We start from the raw sequence: 26432 nt of genomic DNA, 5'->3' as shown, positions 1-26432 counted from the left end.
CAGCAAATCATGAAGCTGCTGTCTATATTTCCCACGTGATTATCTGAGCCTGTGCGTCTCCCTAACCACATTGGAAGATTATTGGCTTTGACTTGAAATGAAACATGTGACGACTCCTGTCACACAGTAGGCAGTCATGTTGGTGTGGCAGGTGTATGATATGCTATATTTGAATCTCTCTGAAGACCAACAGTATGGTTTTCCAAATCTCATTATCCATATGACTTGAGGACAGAAAGGAGGGATATTTTTGCCTTCTACCTTCTCATTTACTCTCTAATTCTTCATTAAAAACAACCTATTTTCAAAGTCTCCTAAACACAGTTAAACTGGAATTACTTCCTGTTTTAAGTATGCTGTATTCCACTATAGTGCTCCAGCAGTTAACACAATGCAATCATGTGCTCTACATTTCAGCATGTCGGTATTCACTTAATGTGATTCAAACAGGACACATTTCCCTTTAATGAGATGCCCCTCATGTACTCTATGTGATTATAGGTTTACATTGTTTGCTGAATGCTTCTGGCGCCCAATAATAGAGTTATGCTGGGGGGGATATTTCTAAATGTGTGCATGTGCGTTACACCTCTGTGTGCACCTTCTGCATCCAGCACCAGGACAAATCACAGGAAACAGTCTGTTCCGCTCCCCCTCTGTGTGCTTTATGACAAGATATAAGCCGCACACCCCAAAAAACCTCTATCTATACACATGCACAGATTTTATATAGTACGACGCACAAGAAGATTAAACTCAAAATTCTGATTTATTTGAATGCATCAGTAGGTATGTACGCAGACACACTTGCAATGTAAGACAAGATGATTGAAAATAATCTCTTTTTCTCAGCCCCACTTCACATAGCAGCCAGTTTATTTTTTGCGCCAGTGTTCACAAGCGGTACAAATGTAAACAAGACATTTACATATGCATGCATTAGCATTTCATTATGGAAGGATACACTTGGAACTGTATAGTTAGTTGTCACTTAACAGAATAAATAATCAAATCTGTCAATCAGTCTTCAGACATCTGTCCAAATCACTTTATCACAGGACATATGTATATGCAGAATTTGTTTTTTCAGCTTGGTTCTGAATCTCATCTAGAAGACAGGGTGTCAGAGAACGTGTGTGTTATCTATCACTCCACATCGACCAACTGTGTTGTCATTCATATTCGCTCTAAGTACTTTTGATATCCAAGGTGGTAGGACAACATTTCAAATGAACTAGGTCTGTTTGTAAATCCCAAGCTGCAGGGATTTACACTGGGTTGTTCACCTGCAGTGTTTGAAGAAGTATTTGAGATCATTCCTGTTGAAGTTTTGCCAGCAATCTGGCTCAAGGGTATCGTCTGTCTGTCTGTCAGTCCACTACTTTCATCTAAACTGAGTATCTCCAGTAGCATCTCAACACCTACTGGATAGATGGCTGTGAGATGTTGTAACGTTATTCATCCTAAAAATCCTCAGAATTTTCCCATTATGGCATCAAGTCATAAATGTAAATTTTGTTTCAAGTTTATCCAAGCAGTAACCTCCAGTGATGAAAAATGAAGTAACCACTGAAGTGCCGAAAACTGTAGTGACCATAGACGGTAACACTTTATTTTAAGGGGTCCTTGTTCCTGTATGTAATTAATTAGTAGATACACAGAACTGACCCTTAAAATAAAGTGTTACCCCATAGACTGTAAAAAACATGGACGTAGCATCCGTGATGTCACCCATTGGTTTTGGGGAGTCGTTTTTGTGACTCAAATATGGCGGACTGAACTGCGCCATGTTGGATTTTGGTGGGCGTGTACTTTCCATATTTGGAGGAGAGGCGGTAACTCAACGGGTCAACTGGCCGAGAACCCGCCCACTGGCCTCGAAGCAACTGCCAAACTGAGCTAGCCTTGCTCCGGACCTGTCACTCAACGTTTCCACGCCCTAATTTATGCGAGAATTTTAAACCTAATAATAGTAAAATGATAGCGTTAAAAAAAAAATTCACCCCCCTCAGAGTGTGTGCGGGGGTAGAAACTATCGGTTGAGACCAAAAAACGTGATGGCACCAGGCTTTGATCATGTTTACTGAGGATGTAAAATCTGTGATTTTAACATGGGGGTCTATGGAGAATGCTGCCTTCTGGTACCAGCCCCCAGAGGAAGCCGAGAGGATTGCAGTTTTTTGAACACGGAAGTGAGCTTCACTTCTCAGACCGACAACTGCCCCCTTGTGAGTGACTCAATCCCCCCCAGGCTTGAAGCTCTGCATAATGAGGCAGTGGCACGGACAGGTGGGTTGAGTGTATCGACACAAACTGGCTCCACCTTTTTGCCCATCTTTGGATAAGCGAGGGGTAGGCGGAGGAAGGAAATGCCAAAGCGGTGCCAGTAGATCAGCTTCGTCTGAGCTACAAACGTACTCATTGGAAATCTTTGCTGTCAATGTCAACAGTCTCACAGTGCTGCACACTTGTTAGTTTCCTGGCCTAGTATTGCTGTCAGTGTTGTCTTTATCAGGGTCCATGTTTCCCAAATCTCTCAAACAGGCGGCGAGGTGACTAAAATATCATCACCATGACTCATAGTCATCAAAAAATAAGCAAAATTAGACCAGTTTGAAAAATAATGTAATTTCCCTTTGTGCACCAATTTCAATCCAGCCAAATAAAGCTGCTTATTTTACTCTTCAACAGCTTATACAGTATGTTGTTGTTTCCATATAACATTATAGCGACCCTTAAAACCTCCATTTATGATTGCCATTATTAACTGTAAATCCAGTTGCACAGTAAAGTGGTACATTTTCATGTCAGGAAGAAAACCATATCATCCCTTTTTTTGCTGCTGTATTAAAAGTAGCCCACCACAGCTCAGTCACAGAAGAAATAGATATTCTGTCAACTGGTTTATTCATGGTAACATGGAGACTCAATTGCAGGGTGTTAAAAGTTCAAGAAAACAGCTTAACCCAAACTGCAGGGGAATGGGAATTTCAGAGCAGCTTTCTTCCTCCTGTATTGCTGCCGAAACAGGAAATTTGCATGTGACATATGCAAAAGGCAAACAATAGAATATCAGCCACAAAAAGAAGCAGAAGATTTATTGAGAGTCGAGAGAGATTATTACTGTTATGTTTAATGTGGTTAGAGCTTTTGTATGAGTTCATTTGTGCAAGATGGTCTTCCAGCATTTAAAACTAATGTTCATGTGGGTTCATGAGGCATAGGAGGAGGAAACAGGTCGCAACAGGTCACAATTGGTTGAACAATTTTATGTCTGTGCTCCCAAAAGCAGGATGAGTCATCAAATGTATTTTAATACAGGAAGGGAAAAGAGAGGGATTTTGATATAGAAACACTAAAAATCATTTTTGGCACAGACTGTGACCTTCCATGCACCAAAATATAGCTACCTGAAGAATTAACACAGGCACACAGTTACTACATCTAAGAAAATCTATTTTGTTTATTTTAATTAGTAATAGGCTAGAAAGGGGAGATGGGTGGGAACTGTGATGACTACCACACTCTTCTCCTCCAGAATAATATTCTATGAGTTTGCAGTTTAGTCCCATTTCTATGTGCCAACTCACATAAGTTCAATAGAGATGACACATTAAACTCTTTGACACTTGAGAATCTGATTTACATTTGGATGATATACAAACGGGGGTGGTTTTGAGGAAATGGCGAGGGTGTCTTGGTTGAGTCAATAATTTAACACGTTTTAGGATACATGGACCATTTTGGGTTTTTTGTCACAAAAATTGCTGGTAGCTTAGTTTGCTTCGCAGCCTCTGCGAGCTTGGCACGGCATCACTTGTACCGTAGGTCTCAAATGCAACAGAACAAACTGCTGTCAAAGATGGTGGAGTTGTAGTCTGTCTGCAGGAAGAGAGACCTGCTAACCTGAGGTGAAATGAACTGGAACTAGCTGTTTAACAGTGATATTTGACAGTGCTGTACAAATGAATGCTGCATATGATCTCAGAAGTAGAAAGAATGTGCGAGTGGTTTTGACACAATCCGTAAAACAGAAGGGTTCCAGCCAGGACTAAGTGGATGCAGCGATTTGTGCGGTGGGTTTTTAGCTTTGTTTTAAAGTGACAGGCTCTGTGTGCTGATAACCACATGCACAACTTGTGATGTGATTACATGAGTTTAACTAAATCATATTGTGTGGATTGTGATATGATTAATTTGCTTCATTGTCCAGTCAGATACGAACCCCAAAAGAAATGAAAGATACAATTAGATAGGAGGTGTAGAATATGTGATGGAGCCCCCATAAAACAGTGCTTCTCCGCTAAGAAACCCTGCACATTAACATAAAGCATTTCTGTAATTCTGTTTCTGGATTAACAAAATAAAAAATAAAAAAAGATGGAAAAGAAGAACAACCGTGGATGTAAACAGAACCAGTGACTCACTCAGAACTAAACTACGTATATGACCCACCACCACCAAAGGAAAAGCAATTCTGGGGCTGGAAATTGGTTCGCCTGAGCCAAAACTGATGTTTCTCCAATCACGTCCACAATAAATTTCAACCTCCAACAATATACAGCGCTGATCATTTTGCAGGTATTGCCAGAATACGAGTCAATCTGTATGCATGTGTGAAGACATGCATGTGTGTTTAACCCTGGTGTTACCCACGATCCTCCTGAGCTGGGGATCCTTGTGCGAGTGGTGGAGTAATTGAAAGGGAAAGTGTCGACCCTGCAAAGCTTCGGGGCCGCGTCCATGCTGAACTTGGCCTCACATAAGACGACTGGGCTTTCCATGGAAGCCCTCCAACTCCTCTCGTCAGCCCCAGCTCACCCTGCTCTTCTCCCCCGACACACACACACTCCCCCAAGGCACCACCCGCCAAAAAACCATTGGGATAATTAAGATGTAGGAAGTCTCACCCATCTCACCCTTCCCTCCCTTCCTCATCCTCTCATCTTTATCAGCTAAATTGAAACCGTCCTTGAACTTGTGAGGACCCCGGCTAATTAGTGAGGTATATAACCTCTCTATCTCTCTCATTATTCTCATCTTGGCATCTCTGCTCTCAACCTTTTTTTTTTGGCTTTTTTTGCTGCTTTTTTCTTGGGAAATCTTAGATTTTAGCTCCTTATAATTTCCTCAAGGAGTGAAAAAAATCAAAAGCACCGAAGGCAGATTTTCAGGAGGTTGGGAGCTGTACTGCCCACAGGGAGAGGGTGAGATTGGACCAGATTGGTTGTTGTTTGGTTGTGAGAATAATGGAAATCCTTTCTGCTTGTCCTCGGCAGACAGGCAGTGAGAAGAAGAAGGAGAAGAAGAGGAGAAGTCAGAGAGATTCAGCGGTGCGTGTTTATCTACTGAAAACGCGATAAGAGAGTTTTCTATCACGACAACAACAGGAATGCAGCGCTTTACAGACCAGCAAGTGACAATGCAGTGTGTGTGTGTGTGTGTGTGACAGACAGAGACAAAATGAGAGAGGGAGTGAGAAATTAATTGGCTGTAAATTGCACATCTGTTTCCTGCCTGTCAGCTCATCAGAGCTCTCATCAGAAGAAATCAAACGTGGCAGACAAAGAGCAAAGCTGTTAACAAACACAATAACGTGCACAGAGCGCAAATATATACAAATGCAAATACTGCAAGTCGACTTAAGTGTGTGGAAATAACATGCCAACAACACTAAGCCTAAAACTACACTTCCACTGCATTTGTCAGTGGATTTGCAAACATCCCCAAACTAAATTCAGATAAAACTGAGGAAAGTATGTTGTTGAAGGTTAGACACTGCATGTGTTTCAGATATGGGTCGTTATGCTCCTCAACTCCCTCTCATATATATATATTTTTAATTTGGCTGAGGTCCAGCAAAAGTAGCATAGCTCAAATCAGTTTACTCAGTCCGGCTGAGTTCTGTCAGCTGAAAATCTTGTTTTATATTTAAGTTTCAAAAAGGTCAAAAGGGTAGATTTATTTTCAAAAACAAAAACAAAAACAAAACAAAAAACAACCTTACAACTCTTCTTCAGCAAGTTGCTACAGTCTTTGTCCGAAAGGGTGCTTCAAAAAATAAAATGGAGTTGGAGTTGGTAACACTGTTATTTTAAAAGTGTAAGAATAAATGGTGCACCTTATCACTCAGTCAATCGGCAACAGACAAAGTTAAAGGGCTGACCCCACTATTGTTGTCCAGCCAAAAAATGCTTTATGCAGGGTTAACAGTTCTTCATACCTGTAGGTGTTGTCATTTCACTAGCTGAATAGAGTGTAGTTGTCATGTCTCAATAATAAAACTAGAGGTGGAAGATGTCCCACCATAACAGGTGCAACTATGATAACAGGCCCACACAGTCTTGAAAGGAAGTCTAATCAGTTCAATGTAAGAACACTGATGTTAAGGATTTTGCCTTTGATTTTAATTTTACCTTTTATTTACTACATCTTCATCACAACCCTCTCAGTCACTTTGCAGCACTGTTTTGAAACGCTCCATGAAGTGGTACAGAGTAAAGAGAGAGGATGATTATCTCATCATACTGAATTTGAACTTGTGATGATGTGACTCATCCGTGCCTCCATCCACTGATCCCCGAGTGAACCGATATCACGACTTGATCGTCCCTATCTTCATTACATAAAACACAAACAAAGACTGGTGCTGTAAAATCCAGCCTGATGATATTTTCTTCTCTCATGTTCTGCTAATTGCGTTTCTGATCTGGATGTTCTGGGGTCACGCAGCCAAACAGCGCGGTCTCCTCTGACTTTGTGCCACAATTAATAAACGTATAATCCACATTCCTCGATTTCGCCGATTCTCCACGCTCCCTTTCTCTCTTCAATCTCCTTTGTTTTATTCAGCCCATTTAGGGTTTCCACAGCGACAAAGAAGTTGCAACCTGAGTCGCCTGAAGATCAGAGAAGCTGTTGTTAAGCAAGAATAAAAGCATAGTTGCCTCTAAAGCTGGCGTCTAAATATTGGGGTCTATTCTCATATGAGTCTGACGCCCTGTAGCATGAAATCAATATCAGTCTATTCATAACGTATGATATGAGGGAGAGTGAATGCCAAAAAAGATGAAAGAGAGAATGAAAGATTGATTAACAAATACAGAGAGAAAGCCAGTTGAAAAGAGAGATGATTATGTGCTGCTGGTATGAGGGACAATAGAAAGGGAGTTGCCTGTTTAAGGCTCCATTCATCATTGTTGTTTCAGAGGAAGCTGAAGGCAGCTGCGGCTACAAACACACAGATTCTTGCAGAGAGTCTCGTCTTGTGCGTTGATGGAAATTATTTCCTGCTCAACTCTGCATTTCTGATGAGATTTGCTCAGAGGCTTCCATACTACAAAAATGTACCGACATTTTAATGAAAACTATATAGAACAATGAGACAAAAAACCACCCACAATTTATTCTGTGCTCCGAGGTTCCGTGTTATTATTAATGACTGAGTAGATGTTGTCATTTGTACTCCGTTTGTATCGTCCCATGCAAGCTTCCTAGTGCCATTAATAATTAACAAACAATAGATGCATCACGCGCTAAAAACACCGGAATAACAAATCTGACCTGTAACCTCTCAAACGGCCTGTGTACACATCACTTACAATTCTGACTGGGTTCATGACGATTATATTGAACTTTAAACAGTGATTAAAAAAACAAAACATGTTTGACTGAGAGGACGAGGGGTTGAGATTTTATACAGACCAGTTTTTTTAATATATTAATTGTTAATGCACACACATTGTGCCACACAGAACTGTGCTGGATGGGAAAATGACAAAACCTGCTGTGTCTGCTGTGAACTAAAAATTATCCATTCTTATTATGAGCTGAGGTTACCTAACCAGATGTTTACAGCCACTGTCTCTAGTTTTTCTCATGCTGGACCTCACCTGACCCCTTTGAAACCTACTGTACTTCATATGAAAAAAGAAAATGATGAGATGATGATTCACATTGACAGAGGACTGAAATCTGCCCATACTTCCAGTAAGCAATAGTCCAGTCAGTAATCTACGCACTGTTAGACCTCAGTGCTTCATGATCAGGGTATAAAACATTCCTGGCTTCTTGTAATCCATTACCATCACTCTCCCCTTCGCATTAAAGTGTAACAGCTGCAGACACAACACACGTGTTTTAGCAGGAGAGGCGTCAAAAGAGAGACAAGACAAAGCCGGAGAATGGTGTCTTCTTTGAAAGATCTAATTTCAGATTAGTATGTTTCATGGAGGTTTCTTTAGAACTCATAGAGAGAGTGACAGAGGAACGGGTATGGGAGAGGGTGATGAAAAAAAAGAGAGAGAGAGAGTCAGTAGGGTGTGATGGCTATGTGTATGCGTGTGTGTGTGTGTGTGTTTGCTAGTGGCATTTCCAGGTTTAATGCTGGGCTCTATGTGAAGTAACAGGTCTGCATATTAACTGGGTGGAAATATCAGGCTCTGCCCAACACCTTTCTGCCTCTCATACTATCAGCCACAAGACCACAACAGACTTAATAACTTTGCTCCCGTGTGTGCGTGTGTGTGTGTCAGTGTGTGTCAGTGTGTGTGTCTGTCTGTGGGCTCTTTGACAGCGATAACCTTTCTGGAATAGGAGTGTTAATTGCACTGGTCTGGGATCAGTGGGGTAGATGTTGTAATTGCTATCTATTCTGAGATGCAATTTTTATGGGACAGTGTGTTGTACTTGTGAGCAAAAAGATCAAAATATTCTAATAAAGAGCAACATAAATAAAATGTACAAAAAGAGAGAGAGAAAAAAATTAAAAAGAAACTGTTCATGCGTATGTTGTACTAAATACCCAGTGTTGCAATGGTTTACAAATGAGAGCCACATTAGCATCTGTGCAGCCACTGACCAGTCTCTCCCTCCCCCTTTGGGAAATGTCCCATTCAATTTGGTTTCAAAGAATTTTATTCTTTCATATTATCCACCTGCTCACTGGGAGATGATGTTCCGATGGACACAACGTAGCCAAGAAACATGGATACATCCATCTAGATCCATTCACTCAGTGGCTTCAGTGCCAGTCTGTGAGTTTGGAACAAGCAGCTCAACATCAGCAGCCTTTCGCACCAGCTGAGCCTGTGAGCATTTAAAAGTTTGATGGCAAGTCACTTTGGTTAGTTGCAGGGTTATTTTCCTGTTTTGTCCATTCATTTGTGTTCAGCACTCAGTTTTACAAAGCAGTATGACTTTTAAATTTCACTTTACAGTAGCAACACTTAAAGTACTGTATAGTACAGAGCCTCCTCTGTAGTTCATAACACTCTTCAGCAGGTGACACATCAACCTGACAGCAAAACACTGTCTCATAAAGTCTGTGTAGACTAAAAGCAGCAGCAGCACAACAGTGATTTTTTATACACCTGTTCAACTTTAATAAAGGCTTAAAGCAATCGCTCAACATTTTGGCAAATTGCTTATGCCATAATCTTCACTATAGTCTTAGGAGTAGGTTCATTACCTTTAATTATCAGTTTTTAGATCGGCAGGGCACAGACACGAGCTGCTTACTGTAGCTACAGTAACGCAACGGAGGCACATGGTACTTTGCCTTTCCCTCATCAAACTCATCAAATACATAATCCAACAACTCCAAAACGCTCTCGTGGACAAGTTGTGACCTGCACATTCAGATAATGAGGTAACATTACAAGACAAGTTGTTTTTGAGGCAAATGTGTAACCTTAACTACAGTCCATTATTTCAAAAGTACAAGTTGTTCAGAGTATTTGCCTCATATATACGTTATTATTTCACAGCGTGGCGAATGTGAAGGTCATAACTTCTTCACGAGAGCATTTTTTCTATGTACAAATCCAAACACATTCTCATGCTTGTCAAAGCGCTGGTTACTAAGTAAGCAAGTTTGCACACATTGTTGAGTATTATGTGAGTGTGTGTATGTGTCTGGCTATGAGTGTGGTTATTAGAGGAGGATGATTGTTATCTGTGTATTGTATGTGTGTGTATGTGTTTGAATGTGTGATGAGAGTGAGAGAGAGTGTATGTGCTGTTAGTCCCTAGTGTGTACTTTATGATTTGGCGCTCCTGTTTCCCTGCTTTTATTAGTGCATTCTGTCAATTTTTTTTTTTAAATATTATGGTTATTATGTCCTATTTCAATTAATCTTAATATTGTATCTGTTTAGCGCTTCACCTGCCCAGGGACTACAGGCGGAAATTAGCAATTGTTGCTATAACCTGTTTCAAAGCATCTCTTCTTGTTTTACAAGATTAATGTTTTTTGTGCATTGTCCCTGTTTTAAATAAATAAATTCATTCATTCAATTCATTTTGGCGTTGATGGATTGTGTATTTGATGAGTTTTGAGGGAAAGAAGAAAGTACCGCTTCGTGAGCAGCTCGCATCTCTGCCCCACCAATCTAAAAATAGCTTGCACTGACAATTAAAGGTAATGAACCTATTCCTATAGAGATTATGGCAATAGGTGAATTTGCCAAAATGTTGAACTATCCCTTTAGTTGATCCATCTGCAGCAACCAGGTTCAACACAACCAAAGCCTCAGCTCCACACACACACACACACACACACACACACACACACACACACACACACACACACACACACACTCAGTCTCGGTTACTGTTCTGTTTTAACACAGTATCAGTCCATCTTTTGAGTTAGTTGGGTGGAGTCAGGACCTGCCAAGATGGCGACTGAGTGGCAGCTCACTCTGAGCCTCAAAAGTGCTCCTCACAAACCCGTGAATGAGGCTCTGTATGTTTATATACAGCCTGTGGTGTTTTCCAAAAGAAAAGCTGTTGCATGATAGGTTCCATGATTTTTTTTGATGACATTGTTTGATGGCCTGTACTGAGGCACCCTGCCTGCAGGACGAGCACCGTGCTGTCATTTGGTCAAGTGCTGCTTTAGACTGCTCAGACCACAGCAGACAGATTACCTCTTCAGCGTGTGGGTGCTTGTACAGTTTGTTTGTGGGGCTACATCAGTGAACAAACTGTGTGGGGTTTGTTCCCCACCAACATGAAAGAACAATGGAGACAGTATAAAGGAGAAACTAAGAACACATGAGAACAGCTGGTTCAGCGGTGCGCAGGTCTCATTGAAGCTACAAAGACGGTAGACGATTATTTCATTCTGAGCAGATCATCCCTTCAGCTCCAGATAAAGCTGACAGCAGAATGGAGCTGTCTGTCAAACCCCTGACGTGGCTGAGGTGGTCTGTCTCCGTCTGCCTCGCGCCTCTCAGTCAAACACCTGGGCAGTTTACCCGCTGAGGTCTGAAGCAGCCATCAGGAAAACTGGCTTATGTGGGCCTCTGTTTCCTTCAGGGAAGCTTTGGCACAAGATCTTTCAAAGTCAAGATGGTCCATCTCTGTGCTCATCCTACCATCTATCTGTGTGTGTACTTGCACACAGACACACACACACACACACACACACAAACCACTGTGGTGCTTTCAGATGTTACATCAAAACCCTTGAGTGATCCAGCACATCTTTTCCTTCACCTGGTCTGTTTATTAGGCGAGATACTTCCAAAGAGCAGCTGCAGAGGTGTGCGAGCACCACCACTGGCCAGCAGCAGCTGTGCTGTATCGGCCGTGCTGCTGTCTCACGGGAGCTTGTACGGCCAATTACGCTGCAGCGGGCAGTCACTGAGAGGGCAACGGAGGAAGTTCAAAGACTGGCTGAGGGTGCGTTAAGCAAGTGTGTAATCAGACCTGGGGGATGGGGCTGCTGATAGCAGCAGAAATGCAGAGTGGTGAAAAAAATGTCACCAAAAACTTGTTGGACCTCATTTAAAAGACTCATTCACAATTCATTTCAATATGAAGCTATCATTGAGTGAGAATAGAGCTTAGTAAAATACATAAAGTTTGATTTCAAGGCTAAACAATTCATAATTTATTACCTAAGTTGAAAATTAAAACCATACATTAAATAAACTTAGCTCAATTAAAAGTTTGAAAAGATTTCTTTAAAGCAAAGTGAAATAGATCATTAAGTTGTGTCAAAGACACTGTTCTGTATGTACAGCAGTACCTCTGTGTTTGCTTTGTAACAAATAGTTATATTACTTTTCTCTTACACCCCCAAAACTTTAAATTGCATCCTCTCCTCCTTGGAAAATCCAAATCATAAAGTTTGTTTTTTGTGAAATGATAAGAAAAAACAATCAGTGCTGATGGTCAAAGTAGTCTGATCAACTGTGGGAAAACATCTGGATGAAGAAATAATTACAAACAGGGGAATAACAGCACAATGTGATAAAGATGCTCAGGGGTCTTCTATTACCAAAGGATGGCAGTTTTAAGTACAGAGAGCAGACCAACATTAAAACACACACACAACCTGTGGTATGAATATAACAATAACTGGGTTTCAGGATGGCAAACTAACACTGGCTCAGGATAGGTTCTAATCTCCAACATGAACAACATTAGACCTACAGTATAGTAGGCCCCTTATTCTAACCCTCTGATAAAGCCAATGGTTACAATTATAAACGGTTCTTTAACAATCCTCTCTGTCACTGTTACAATAATAACAGCTTGGTTAACTCTGTTGAACGTTCATGAATAAAATAAACTCACTATACTTCCACATGGGAAGTAATAAATAAACTCAGTAGCAGTGAGTTACTGTGCTTTGCTGACCCATCCATCCAACATTTATTGTGCACTGGTAGTGAAAGTAATATGGCAGCAAACAAACAAAAAAAAAAAAACAGCAACTGAGAGTGAGAGGATAACACTTTCAAATGTAAGTACTGGGTTTCAGCTCAGTTCGACAGCTAATGGCACAACAAACCAAGGACCTGAAAAACCTCAAGTTTCTGTAAAGAAAGATTATTTTGTGACATAACACTAAGGGCAGGCACAGCTCCTGATGAGGGAAAATCCTTCATAGTAATAATTTGTGTTACATTTTTTACAATATGCAGGAATTTGATATGACTTTATGACTTTATTTTACAGGATAGCCCTTTGAGATGTGCCATCTCATTTTCGAGGGGGTCCATATGATCCGATATGGATACGAATCAGAATCAGAAGCACATGATCAAATAAAAATGTGTCTTTGTGGAAATATGTGTGTATACACCATTATACCATCTATTATGTCAGTGAATCATTTAAATTTATACTTGGCAAGAAAAAACAACAACCTAAAATTTATATCCACATCCACCTCTTCTACAGTACACTGTGGCATTTGCATGGCCATCTTTAACAACCAGCAGTAGAAGGTACTGTCAGATCAGTTCAATATGCAAAAAGTGTATATATATATATATATAGTATATAGATGTGTGCGTGTGTGTGTGAGAGAGAGAGGGAGTTTGAAAGAGCCAGAGAAGTAACAAGGAGTTCGAGAAATAGTTAGTAATGTCTGCAGACTGTGGGCTTTTGACACCTCAGCTCATCACTTGCTCATCCACATCATGGCTTCCACAGACCACGTTAATCATCACACACACACACACACACACACACACACTCTCTCTCTCTCTCTCTCTCACACACACACACACACACACGAACACTGTACTGTCAGCTGTATCGATTGTGAGGTGGCCAGTGGATGAACCTGTCATGGCCAACATAGATCGGACTGGTGGATAATGAAGTCTTCCTGCCCCATCTGACAGGCTCCGAGAGGAAGTGTGTGTGAGTGTGTGCGTGTGAGTGCGAGGCAGAGCAAGAGAGAAAAACAGAGAAAGATGCTCCTGGGACAGCCCACGGGCTAACCGCTGCCTGAATAAATTGGATGGAAAGAAGCCCCTCGAGTCGAAGACGTGATCTGTCATGATGTCATCTAAACGAGACTCAAAAAGAAAGAGAGGTCAGGGTACTAATAAAGACCAAACCCCCACCCTACACACACACACACACCATTGATTGAACAGTGAGTGCAAGCTGACAGTCATCAGCTATTTTCGTGGAAACATTTTAATCTGGTTGTAACACTGCTAAAAAGAAAAAAAAAAGCTTCCTCCTTCCCTCTCTCTCCATCGTTTACAGTACAAGGTTACTGTCTCTTTTAAGTAAGGATTCTTACTGTATGTGATTTATTGTCTTGATTGCTACAGGATGAAGAAGGTGGTGTTCGCTCATTCTCAACAAATCCACAGAAAAACCCACAGAAAAATTAATCCATTCCTCAATACATACTGTAGACTACGTATGTACGGGGGATTGTTCCCACTGTGTATTTACAGCAACGCATTCTGTCTGTGAGACAGAGACAAAATAGATTCCCATGTATGTGTGTTCCTAGTAATGATGGAACTTACTGTAGTACATTTTGGTGTTTGGTATACTGTAAGCATTGTGCAACTCTAGCAGCTTTTAATGGAATCTGTCAGCAGTGATTGGCGTTATTGTTGTTTGCCAATAGTTAACACTGTGGGTTTCATTTTGTTTTTTTATTGATGCTCTATGAATGAGCCGTCACATGACGTGTTCCACATATTTAATTAATGCATAAACAATTGATCAGTGCAGCTGAAGTCTGAAGCCCCAGTAGTGTGATGTATGACTGGATGTGGGTTTCATGTCTGATTGCTAAAGTTGGGGGTGACTGGTAAACATGGAGTCTGATGGGAGCTACAGATTAAGATTGGAGCGTGCAGCTGTATCGCCCACTCAGAATGGTTTACAATACTTCTAAAAGACTAGTGCGGACTAGTGAGACCGATGCGTATGAACTGATGAAGCGTTCTTCCTAGACAAATACAAGTCCAGTTGCCTATGATTCAATTTGAGAGAGAGAGAATAATGACCTGGATGAATGAGAATATTCATAGACATGCTAAAAGAATATTTTAACCATATTTTATTATATTTGCAGATATTGCAACCTCAATTTTCACACAAAAAAAAAAAAAAAATCTAAAAATGATGATCGGATTTTTGTTAGTTCTAGTTATTTTATATCGGTAGGAGGGGGTAGGATACTGTATGTGTAGCACCAAAACACTTATGGTGCCAACAAAGCACTTCAATGTGACATATTTTAGCTTTATCAAAAAAATTGTAGCTGCTGTGATTTTTTATGGCTCATGCGATTTGATTACACCTGGCCACATTGGAATTTAATGTGCAGACCAACTTTACAACACAAGCAACATTCGCTGAGCAGTTTTCCTGTATAGCTCTTCTCAGGAATAAAACTACCAACCTTCAGATTTATGAACAAGCCACTCCACGTCCTAACCCTAACTGCACAGCAATGACATATTTTTGCCTTTTTTTTTTTTTTTGCCCAACTGACAACAAACACAAACCTTTGACATAAATGCAAAGGGAATTCATCTGCAGAGAATAAAAATAAACAGTTGTTGGCGCTGCATTGTGGAAACATCTGACCCCCGTTCCTGTGTCTGAAAATGACTCCACATTCAGGAAACTACACTCTGACAGTTTTAATCCATCTTCCTCCGGCGTGGACTTGACACTTACTCTTCTTGTATTCCCTGTGGGCAAACTCTCTCTCTCACTCCCGCTCACCTTTGGCTCACTCACTTGCTCACAGTCGCATGTGTGCCACCTCTTCTTTGTAAAAAATAACATTATTGAACCTGTGAGATAACAGCAGAGCCAGGTTTTAAGTATTTGTTATGTAACATTACATTTCACGTGACGGTGCAGAATCCTAACTTCTCAGCCTGCTTTGTGAATCAAACACAGAGTCTCTCCCAGCATCAAACGATGTCGGCTTTTTAGTGAAGGCAGGAATCTTCCCTTGCGAGGCAGTTGCATTTTCTCGACCTAAGACCATCAAAGAGCGGCTTGTGCCTGCATGCAAAGGGCAGCTGAAAAACTGATGCTGCTAGCATGGTGCATTCATAACACTGTAAACTGTCAGGGCGGCTAAAAATGACCTTATACTGTACTGTACATCTGCTGGATGTGTAAATGTGAAACAGTGAGAGTGCGAGAGACTATAAGCCGCCAAAACATCCATTTACCAAAGAGCCCATGAGGTCTCAGTGCTGTTTTTCTCTTTCACACACTTCACACAGACTCTCAACAAACTGTCTGAAGCACCTTGAACATCACTGACATCATGAGTGCTGTCTCAGTTAAAGAGAAGACTCAGACTTTTTAAAACCTATAATATTCACGAGCCATAATATGTTAGGAAACAGATTAACAGCCGCCCAGTCTGCAGTCCCCCTCAGCTGTACAGTGTGTTTCAGCATCTTTAAGCTCATTGTTCTGGTTTTCTGGTGCCCTGAATTACAGGAGCAGAAACAGCAAATACACACAGTTAGCAACTAGATAGTGAACATGGAGGAACAAGAGGATAGAGATATCTCACTCAGCTATAAGAGACTAAATACTGTTGAACAGAAACACAACCAGAAAAGATGTGAAAATCTGTGTCTGTCAAATGTTTTAACAGGCAACAGCAGCTGTTTCCTGCTACTGTATGTTTGCCATATTAACTTTTTACACATCAATATTGTGTTTACAGAATACGCCTCTTCAATCAAGCTTCCCAAAATCAATGAAATGTCCTTGTGCTTTAGATGATGCTAGACAGTACAGCTCTGCTGTTGCCAATTGAAACTGTCTTGGAAGGAAAGATTGTGACAATCCCACTATTAGATTATGAATGAACAACATATTGTCAGCCCAAAATCTGATTCAAAGCCATTTTATAACTGAAGACACACTGCAGCAGAAGAGAAGACCATTATCTGTCCAATTCAGAAGGGCTTTGGTTTTTGTTCATCATCATTCCCATCATAACCCGATGGTCATTATTTGTAAACTCTTTGTAAACTCAGTGCCAACTTTAAGTTGAAGAATTCAGCCAATTTTTCCAGGAGGAAAAGCACTGAAAATGTTGTCTGTAGCGGTGCAAACAAGTGCATTCAAACCATCAGACAGTACTTTTCTGGTTTCCACTCAGTGTGGCTGAAAACACTGAAAGCAGAAGCGGACCTGCAGCAATGAAGTGCTGCTGCTGCTCTGATAGCTCTGCTGAAGATTCATTTTGAATGCTTCATTATCAAGCTCAGAACATACTCCGTCTTCAGTGGCACTTAGTTTTCAGAGAAAATCAAACCTCCCACTTGGAGGAGAGCAGCTCCTTTAGTGTTGTGATGTACTAAGAAAACCTAGCTCCTTCTATCTAACAGTGAACACACAAAAAATGACTCAGTCAGTAACAACACAGTCCGCAGGTGCCAGTGGACAAGATGTAAGGTGTCTTAATTTTGCATGTTTACATGTGTCACATGTAATACAGTAGGAGCAGAACAAAACAAGGCTTCATACTAAAACACAAATTCTATACATAAAGGCGTATTTCCTCTTGCAACTGAGGTAAATAGAAGCCCTGGTCATTCATAATATATTTAAACTTTCTAAATACCAGTATAATAACCTTTCTGACAGCTTTGTCACAGTAATACAGCGCGCTCTCTAGCCTGAGATTCCTACACAGCAGTAGAAATAGCAGCTTTACATTTTAAATGGAGCTCAAAGAAATGCTGATGCACCTTAACAGAGTCCACACCTGAGGCAATTAAAAAAAAAAAAGAAAAACTGACTGCACTGAAAGCTCCTGGAAGCTGAGAGCTTCAGACACAGTCCAGTAGCTAAGTAGTTCACATGGACCGTCAACTGCACCCTTAAAGACAACAGTGCAGTCAATTCTCCTTTGTAGTGGATGCCATGAGTGCAGATCATCAAACAACTCCTTTCCATTCAGCACAAGATGCACACCTTCTATAATCTAACCATAATGCCACAAAGCTGAGCTCCAGCTTTAAATCCACTCAATCAAACATTTGATGTGCAGGAGCTCTGGGTGAAAGAAAAAAAAACAAAAAAACATCTCATCAAGTCAGTGAATATTTCTGGCATATTGAACCAATTAAATGAAACACTACTGGCTGAGTTTATGTAATCTAGATGTTATAACACGGGCCTGTCAGAGACGGAGCAGATTCACTTCTCACGCTGATTTTACACAGAAGGAGTCATTTCGCTCAAAACTCTAATCCAATTCTTCCACCTCTTTTCTCGGGACTTGAAAGACAATCCATCTGTTCCTCCTGGCCGCTGTTCAATCACGCCGCCTTCTGTTGTGTGGGCCGGAGGTGAGTTAAATGTTTCTACCACTCCGCTGACAGCTGGGGGAGTCAGGGACACGGTGGCATCGCGCTGCTATAAAGATCACGGCTGGAGTCCTAATTCATCACCCCGGGCGTCATCATGTGGCATTACAATATGCTAATGTAGCGACGCCGTGCCCTCGCCTTCACCTCGCACTCTCTCTTTCATCTCGCCCCCTCTTCCCTCCACCCATCCCCACCTGAAATGCCCCCCCACCACCATCACCATCCCCCCCCATTCTGCGATGTGCACCTTGCTGCCAATATGTGGTGGGGGGGCTGAAAGCGATGTCGAGGCTGATGTTGGAATTAGCAGAGCATTGCGTGTAGTAGTTGTCTGGCTCCAACTGACGAACATGTAATTAGCCCGTGGTGACGGCGCTACAACCAGGCTCCGTTTAATAAGCACTGGCTCCCCCTCAACTGGTGATTCACTGACTCACATTCCTTTGGAAAACCTTTGTAACAGGTGCCGCTTTGTGGTCGAATTTAGTACGGTTGGGATTTCTAAGAAATATAATGAGGATTTTGCAGCGAACACAGAGACGCTGTCCGAGGGTTTTTTTTTCCTTTTTCAAAGGAGGTTAAATCGAAAGCAACTGGACTTAGTTATTTGTCTAGGAAGACGTTTCACCTCTCATCCAAGAGGCTTCATCAGTTCATGTACGCATCTGACCAGGCTGGGACTGGTCAGTGGGACCAGTCTTCCTAGACAAATAACTAAGTCCAGTTGCTTTCGATTTAACCTCCTTTGAAATACTATGACCTGGAAAAATGAGAATATGCACCGGCTTATTGTCCGAGGTTTGCCTTTCCTGCTGTATTTCTATCCTGTGATAGTTTTGCGTTACAGTACTGTACTTACCCCATGTGACGGATACGTTAGCCAGCCCCAGTCTCCGCTCACCGTCGTTGTGTCCAGTAGATTCACTGCAGAGAAAGAACAAAATAGGTAAGTGATGAACTTTAAATCAGAGGTATTTTTTTTCCTTATCCTCCGCCTGTCCATCCTCCTGCCCTTCTTCACCACCCTCCGTGCGCACCGGCACTCGACAGAATCACACATATACTATACACACACACACATAGGCCTACAACTGTCTGACAGGTGTGACTGATGAGGCAGCACTTTCGTCACGGCAACTCTGAGCTGGGTGTCACAGTGTGGGATGTCACCTTGACCTGGTTCGCCCTCGGAGCACCTCGGAGCCGAGACCTCAGCGGTCCAGGCTCAGAATAGAACAGGAAACAAGTTGAATGTGCAGTGTGAGACAGTCTCAGTGGGGACCAGGTGGGAGTCACTACTGATATTCAGTAAACTGTTGATTTCAATATGGAGCAAGAATGGATGGATTGTAGGTGTGGCCGATTATCTGTTTTCCAATTATTAGCATTGATCTCTTTCTTTTGTAAGTAGTAAACGATTAAATGAATCAGTTAAAGTGGCTGCCTGTTCTCAGAAAAAAGTACAGTGAGCCATTTAAAATCTCTGAGTAAATACAGCATGTTACTGTGTCACATTTATTTTTAAAATTAATGTGAACGGTCACACACAGTCTTCATATCAGCAAGCAACTAAAAGCAGCAGTCAGACATTGAATTGTTCATTCAGCTGTATGGTCATGTTGGAGGATGTAGTGTTTTTCAGCCGTGTTGCATTATACAGAGATGTGTTCTTCTGAGATATGTTCTCTGCCTTCTGACTGCGAGAGGAAGCTGGAGTATCCACACAGAAAGCCTGCAGACCCAGGGATCAAACCCTGAACCTTCCTGCCGTGAGGCAACAGGACTAACCACTGCTCCATCATTCATTGAAATAGGTGGAATACAATAATAAAAACGCCTGGATGACACAGCAATGTAGAAGTAGTTTTGTGTTTGGATACCAGTTCTAAATTGATTACCAGTATAAAAAAACAAAAACAAACAAACATGAATTGTCAGTCTCTACTGTCAAGGTCACCAGCTTGACTAAAACTCAGTCACTTCCCTTAAAGGGAAATAGCAAATCAGTTTATCAATATAATATTTGCGGCTCCGGGCTGTGTACACCATAACAAGAACAACAACAAAAAAAAGAATAAACACACTGACAACCATGCCAGAAATTCAGAACCAATTCAACAAATTACCAACACTTGGCCAATGCCAAGCTTTGCTGTGGCCAGTTAACACACTGACTGTACTTTAGCTGTTCTGCTCAGCCTGATCTCTGAAACCACCAGAAAACTAGCCTTTTTCATTCCTGTATAAGGTCCTATTTAATTTGTCAAGTAACATGTCAATCAAAGGGCATTTAAGACAAGTTGGTGCTGTGTTATTTTCACTAAAACTATGAAACATGAAAACCTTATAAATATATTACCAAGATAATTAATTTATTTCAGTCGTCATTAACCTACATTATAACAAATCTTATCAAACTGTGAGGACGTAGTTTGGGAAAAATAAACCTGAAACCTTTCCCATGAAGAGATGGAGCTTAGCAACACAGTCAGCCACTGACACTTACAAGCTAACAAACAACATGAATACAATATGCTAACTTTGCTAACCTATGTATATGCAACTCACTGCTAGTCTCTGGCTTAATATAATACATCCATGGTCTCTGGTTTTGCTCTCAACTGAGACTCCTCATCTCAAACATGTCATGTGGCTGTTTAACCAGTGAGCAAAACCTTCATTTGTCACAACACAGAGAGAGAGAGAGTAGAAGAGAGTTATCATTAGCACTAGCACAACCACACTGTTAGCTACTGCCACATAAAAGTTAACAAACAGCATCAACAAATAACAATGCTTACCTCTGATATGCTACGTCCTCTAGTCACTGAGTTTAGTCCATATAGACTGTAGGTTTAGTCAGAACAAGCTCCTCAACAAACTCTCAAACATGTGGTTGAGTCTCTCTGCTCCTACATCAGGAACAGGTGGTAGGCGGGGCTTAAGGCCCTCAATAAGGAAGTAAGTTTCCCATTTTTTCACTCTTTATTTAGAAAACTAGAAACCTTTTACATTGTTATTGGTTTAATAATAGTTTCTCTCTGAAGTTTTTCTAAATGGTAATCATTTTTAGCTTTGCCTATTAAGTCTACTAGTTTTATTAGACTGAGCTACTGAAATAGAAGTTTCATGGTAAACAACAATCAGTCCGTGTCCATTCATCCCAAATGGTGAATATGGTGGTAATAGTCCGTGTTCAGCTCAGCTTCACAGTAAACATTTCTTTCAGTTATATTTCTTTTCTTTTGAGATTTATCTCCATTTTCTTATTGACAAGTGTATAGACCAGAGCGGCATCTGAGAATGACTGCGCCCGGCATTTTTACATTGCACTCAGTAGCTTTTCGTGTTTTGATGGAGCGTAGAATAACTAACAATCAATTTTAATGTTTTATTTTTTGTTTCTTTTGTAGCACTATGTCTCATAATTATTTTGACACCCTCCTTGAAACCGACCGTTCACGCTATCTTGAAAAATTACAATTAATTAATCTACCGGTATGCCTATTTAGCCTCCCACAGTGATCAATGACCCCACACAGTGGCCAGAAATGTCTTACCTGGACATCTACACGTATGTGGTCGAATCACCAGGTAGGTTTTGGCTAAGTGTTGTCTGTAAATAGCCTGTTAATTGCCAACTTTTAGTTAGTTAGTTTGTTAAGCCAGTTAGGCTGAACTTTTCAATGGAGGGATCCCGGGCGCTGCCCCTAAATTACCCAGAATGCCTCAGTCATTCTCAGATGCCGCTCTGGTAGCCTCATTAATTTCCTTTCAGACAATGTGTTGAGATATAGGCTACACCATGTTACACATATGATCAATGTTTAAAACTTGTCTAAATTTTAAATAACATTCACTGTATTATTAGGCCTATGTCAGTGCCACATGTTATTTTGTTTTTGTTTGTCATTTTGGAATGGTGATTTATTTTCTGCAAGTAGCCTATACAAAATTAGTGCAAGCAGCTAACAGATTAGCTTTTCATTAGCTCTATTATAGGCTACTGCTCTAATAATTCAAATGAAATTTTTATGTCAATGTGTAAATCTGCCAAAATGTTTGTGCCCATACAGATGGTGCAGATGCCAGCAATAAACAGACTGACTGCAGGCCTAGGCTACTTTGCTAGCAGACTGCCAACTAGTTTGCTCGTCTGACTGATCTCCAAACTTTCCAGTTCTTCCTATTTTTTTCCCGCTCATTCTGTCCTCTTCTTATTTTATTAGTGTTTTATGTATTAGATTCATAAATGCTTATAATAAGCACAAATTTTAGCTTAGTTGTAACAATTCCCTACTCACACAGATGTGTCCTCAGTCTTTGCCTGGAGCTTTGCATCTGTTTAAGCTCACTCACATCTTTCCATTAACTAGCTACTGTATGCAATCTTAGCACATTCGAAGATCAGTTCACATCCTGTCTGAACTCAGCTGTAGCCCATATAACAAGAAGGATGAACAGATGACAAAAAAATGGTTAAGATTCACTGGCAGCTCCGTATCTTAAACTCAAACAGGTGTGTGTAAGAGTGTGTGTCCACTTTAACACCTATGATCTCTGCCCCAAATCTGCTTGTGCGACAGCCATGTGACGTTCCTCACATTAGAACAACTTTAACGACAATATTTAGCTCCCCGTCTCTCATTCATTTCTCCACTTGCCACTTGCTCTCCTCCTTGTCTCTACTGCAAAACTGACAATATGCAACGTTTCTGCCTTGAAGCAGGGAGTGAACTGCATGGTCTGACCTCCTCCCCCTCAGCTAGCCAAGTTCACATCCTAGTGCTTTTACTCATACTGATGAGATAAACACTCAGATTATATCACATTGCTAACATAAGGAAATGTTTCACACTGAAAGTTCAAGAAATGTTTGACATTACATGCTCTGAATAAGAACGTTTTGGTTGATATAACTCAGGCCACTGGTGGAAAGGAAATTATGTGATTTTCTTTTTCTTCTTTTTGATAGCAAAGAGAGAGGCAGTAATGGTTGAAGAAAACAGAAAACAACTACACAAAATTTAACGGAGAACACAAACCGACGGGGAGAAGTGACATCTCCTAAACAGCAGCCAGCTTTATTGTCTTTTTTAAAGCTCACTAATATTAATAATAATGACAAAATCACTGTAAACTTACTGTAAATCTCTACATCTTCCTAACTGATGTTTCCCTCAGACACCCAGTCTGTGTGCATGCCCTCTCCCTTCTCTTCCTTTATCTTCATCCTCCAGATCTTCACTGCAAACAACTGCACCCTTGATTCTGTTTAACACCTTCTGTTCATTTTACTATAATTAATGATAATAATTATGACTGTTATTAGCTTAGGGTTACTTCTTTGACCAGTAGGATCATTACAGTTACCATTACATTATTATTGCTGAAACTATCATTCTTATTAATATCACCATCGTTGCATAACGGTCTTCCCCTCTTTTCTCCTCTTGCTCTCTCTCCTGCTCCCTCTCTCTATCTCTATCTCTCCATCTCTTCCAACCCGACCAGTTGAAGTCCCACTTTGAGTTCACATCTACTCAAGGTTTTCTTTTTTCCTTTTGGAAGGCAAATGTCACCAAGTGTTTGCTCTTAGTGAGAATTGTTGGGTCTCTTTTTTCTCTGAAAAGAAAGTCTAGACCTGCTTTATTTGAAAAGTGCCTTGAGACATTGTGACTTGGCAAGATACAAATGAAAATTGACGTAACTTGATATACTCATTAAACATGAGGCAACAACACACCATCTAGCTTTGTTTTGATCACCAACCTTATACAATATTTTTGTTTAGTTTTGGTATGGTACCAAGCTATTCAAAACTAACCACAAAGTGCATGCCATTTCTTTTGGTTAAAAATCAAATACTTGCCATTTTAAAATCACGACCTATTGATGCTGCTGAAGACAGAAATCAACAACAGTTGCAGTCAGAACTAATCCAGTGTGGCAGGAAAAAGGTGTTTTCAGTGAACCAACCAATCAGATTTTTGCCACAATCTCAACCAGCCATTCACATTGTGTAAAATTATAAAACCTGTACCCTCCTCTTTCCTGCTGTCAGCTGTTATTTCAGACCATCCTCCATACCATTCACTTTCATGTCAAGGGTCAGGTCAAGCTCATCAGAGTCCACTCCTCATCAAACCCAGACCTCCAGCACTCCCCTCTTTCTGTCACCACTAGTGTCAAGTTCCTATACTTCACACAGGTTCACCTCCCATTTAAATATGATTTCATCACAATGGAGTCTAATTGTAAAAGACTTGCACATCCCTTACTTTCCTCTCTTGTTTTGCACATGAAAAGAAAACTTTATTTGTTAACTCAGAGTGAAGCCTCCTGATTGAACTATACTTATCTTGATGTGAACGTCTCTAGATAATTGGCTGGTGCATGGTCCATCCAAAGGGGTGGACCAACCACTGCAGGACAGACATTTATATGTTAATATATAAAAATACAAATGAGTGCAGCTTTTAGTGCTCACAGTTTGGAGACTTTAACAAGCTCTGCACAGCTCCAGCCAACTAAAACAATCTAATTAGCCATAATAACTGAAAATACCTATGTGGGCTGACAAGGCTGCATCACAAATGATGTCCAAAAAATATAACTGATTTTGCAGATCACTTTATTAAAGCTATTCCAGGCAGTCAGTCTCTTTGGTGGCTCGAAATAGCAGAAGTCAGCCTTTCTGAAACTAATGAACCTCTATAGCAACGTAGCTCCCGTAATGTGACAATAAACTGCACACAGGATGTGTGTGTGTTCAGAGACGTGAGATAACCTGGGTTGGTGCCACACTAAAGAAGTGTGTGCTTGCAGCAGTTTTGGATTGAGTTTTAAGTGTCAATTTGTTGCTTCTTTTGGGTCAAGAAGTGCAGACACTGACAATCCATGGAGGTAAATGGGATGAGTGTAAAACGTGGTAATGGGGATAGAGCACTCTTGTCTGCCACAGCTCCACTTCATGATTTACCCTAATAAGACGGGAGTACTTTTCCATCAAAAATCTTGCCAAGTGGAGCCTCATGATCTTCTAATTTCTCCGTGCAAAGACTGTTGCTTCTCTCTCTCTTTCTCTCTCTCACACACGCGCACACACACACAAACTCACATGTTGCAATTAGCTGGTGTGTCACTTCTCCTAATTTGGGCACTGGGCCGCTGAGGAGAGCAGTGGGTCAGAACACACAGACAGATGGCAGTGCCACCATCCTCTCATCCCTCCATCCATCCCTCCCCCATCTACCAGCCTTCTCTCCGCCTCTCCCTCCCTCAGGCCACCGACATCCCGTCGTCTCGTATTGATGATGCGGTGGCCCCCTCGCACTATAGCCAAGGTCACAAATGGATGCCGCCAATTACACTCCTCTGAGTGCTCTTCATCAGCACACTAAAGTGACATAATGAAAGCAGTGTAGTGGTGCAAGTGGATTTAATAATTCTTCAACGTACCGGGGGAATTTTGTTCTGCTATACTGTTATTATTAAAGGACCAAAAAAAAAAGAAGACAAATATAACCCCTCCAACATGTGAGGTGGTGTGTTATCGCCACACTGGACCAAGTGATGATTCACAAGCCGTTCCCTGTGGTGTTAATATAATTTCCTCTCAAATGAGAAATCCCCGTCTTTGAAGGTTGTGGGAGTCATTTATCTCATTTGCTCTAGTTGTCTGAATTATGATTTGTATACAAGAGAAAAGGGTTTAGTGGGATGACACGTTTTTAGTTTAATATGACAGGGGCAGCAGGAAAAAAAAAAGTTTTCTTTCTTTCCTTATCCCAGCTCCACCTTCCTCACACAGCTTTTGTTTTTGCAGCCAATTTCCTAAACTTAATCTTAAGGTTTTTCTACATGAAAATGTTATGTACATATATGAATTTGCACATTCAATGTTGTAAATAGAAACAGTTCAAAAACACATCTCCCCCTGCAAGTGTATTTAAACTTTTGACATCTGTATTTAAAAAGTGGGAAAACTCATACTTGCATTTACTATGTCTATAGTCCATACAGTTATGTCTGTTTATATGTATTGTAGCTATATCAGTATATTGTCTACATCCACCCTAAATCATGTTAATATATGTTGGAATTACACAAGTCTAAGTCCAAAGGCAGTGAGACATAATTTTTCTGTTATTTTGATGAGCTTCTTGCACTTTAATTTTCTTGACCTGGAATAAAATAATGTGTGAAATGAATGTTGTATTTACCAAATTGTATTAACAAATAAAAAGACATGAAAAATAAGGATTGAAAAAAACAATAAATAATCCAGGTTAACTT

At 40.8% G+C, this 26432-nt stretch overlaps 1 protein-coding gene across 2 annotated transcripts in view; it reads right to left on the bottom strand.

Annotated features, from left to right (window-relative positions):
- epha8 (eph receptor A8) overlaps positions 1-26432 on the bottom strand; it is a 107799-nt gene that overhangs the window by 60899 nt on the left and 20468 nt on the right. For both annotated transcript variants that reach the window (XM_085776522.1, XM_085776523.1), the window contains exon 2: positions 18994-19058. In XM_085776522.1, the coding sequence (XP_085632648.1) occupies positions 18994-19058 (65 nt within the window). The remainder of the gene's footprint in view (positions 1-18993; positions 19059-26432) is intronic.

This window comes from Trachurus japonicus, chromosome 5 (genome assembly GCF_045865225.1).
Source record: "Trachurus japonicus isolate A0001 chromosome 5, Traja_1.0".
Lineage (NCBI taxonomy): Eukaryota > Metazoa > Chordata > Actinopteri > Carangiformes > Carangidae > Trachurus > Trachurus japonicus.
Note: the sequence above shows the minus strand (reverse complement) of the source record. Positions and strands in the feature narration are given on the sequence as shown.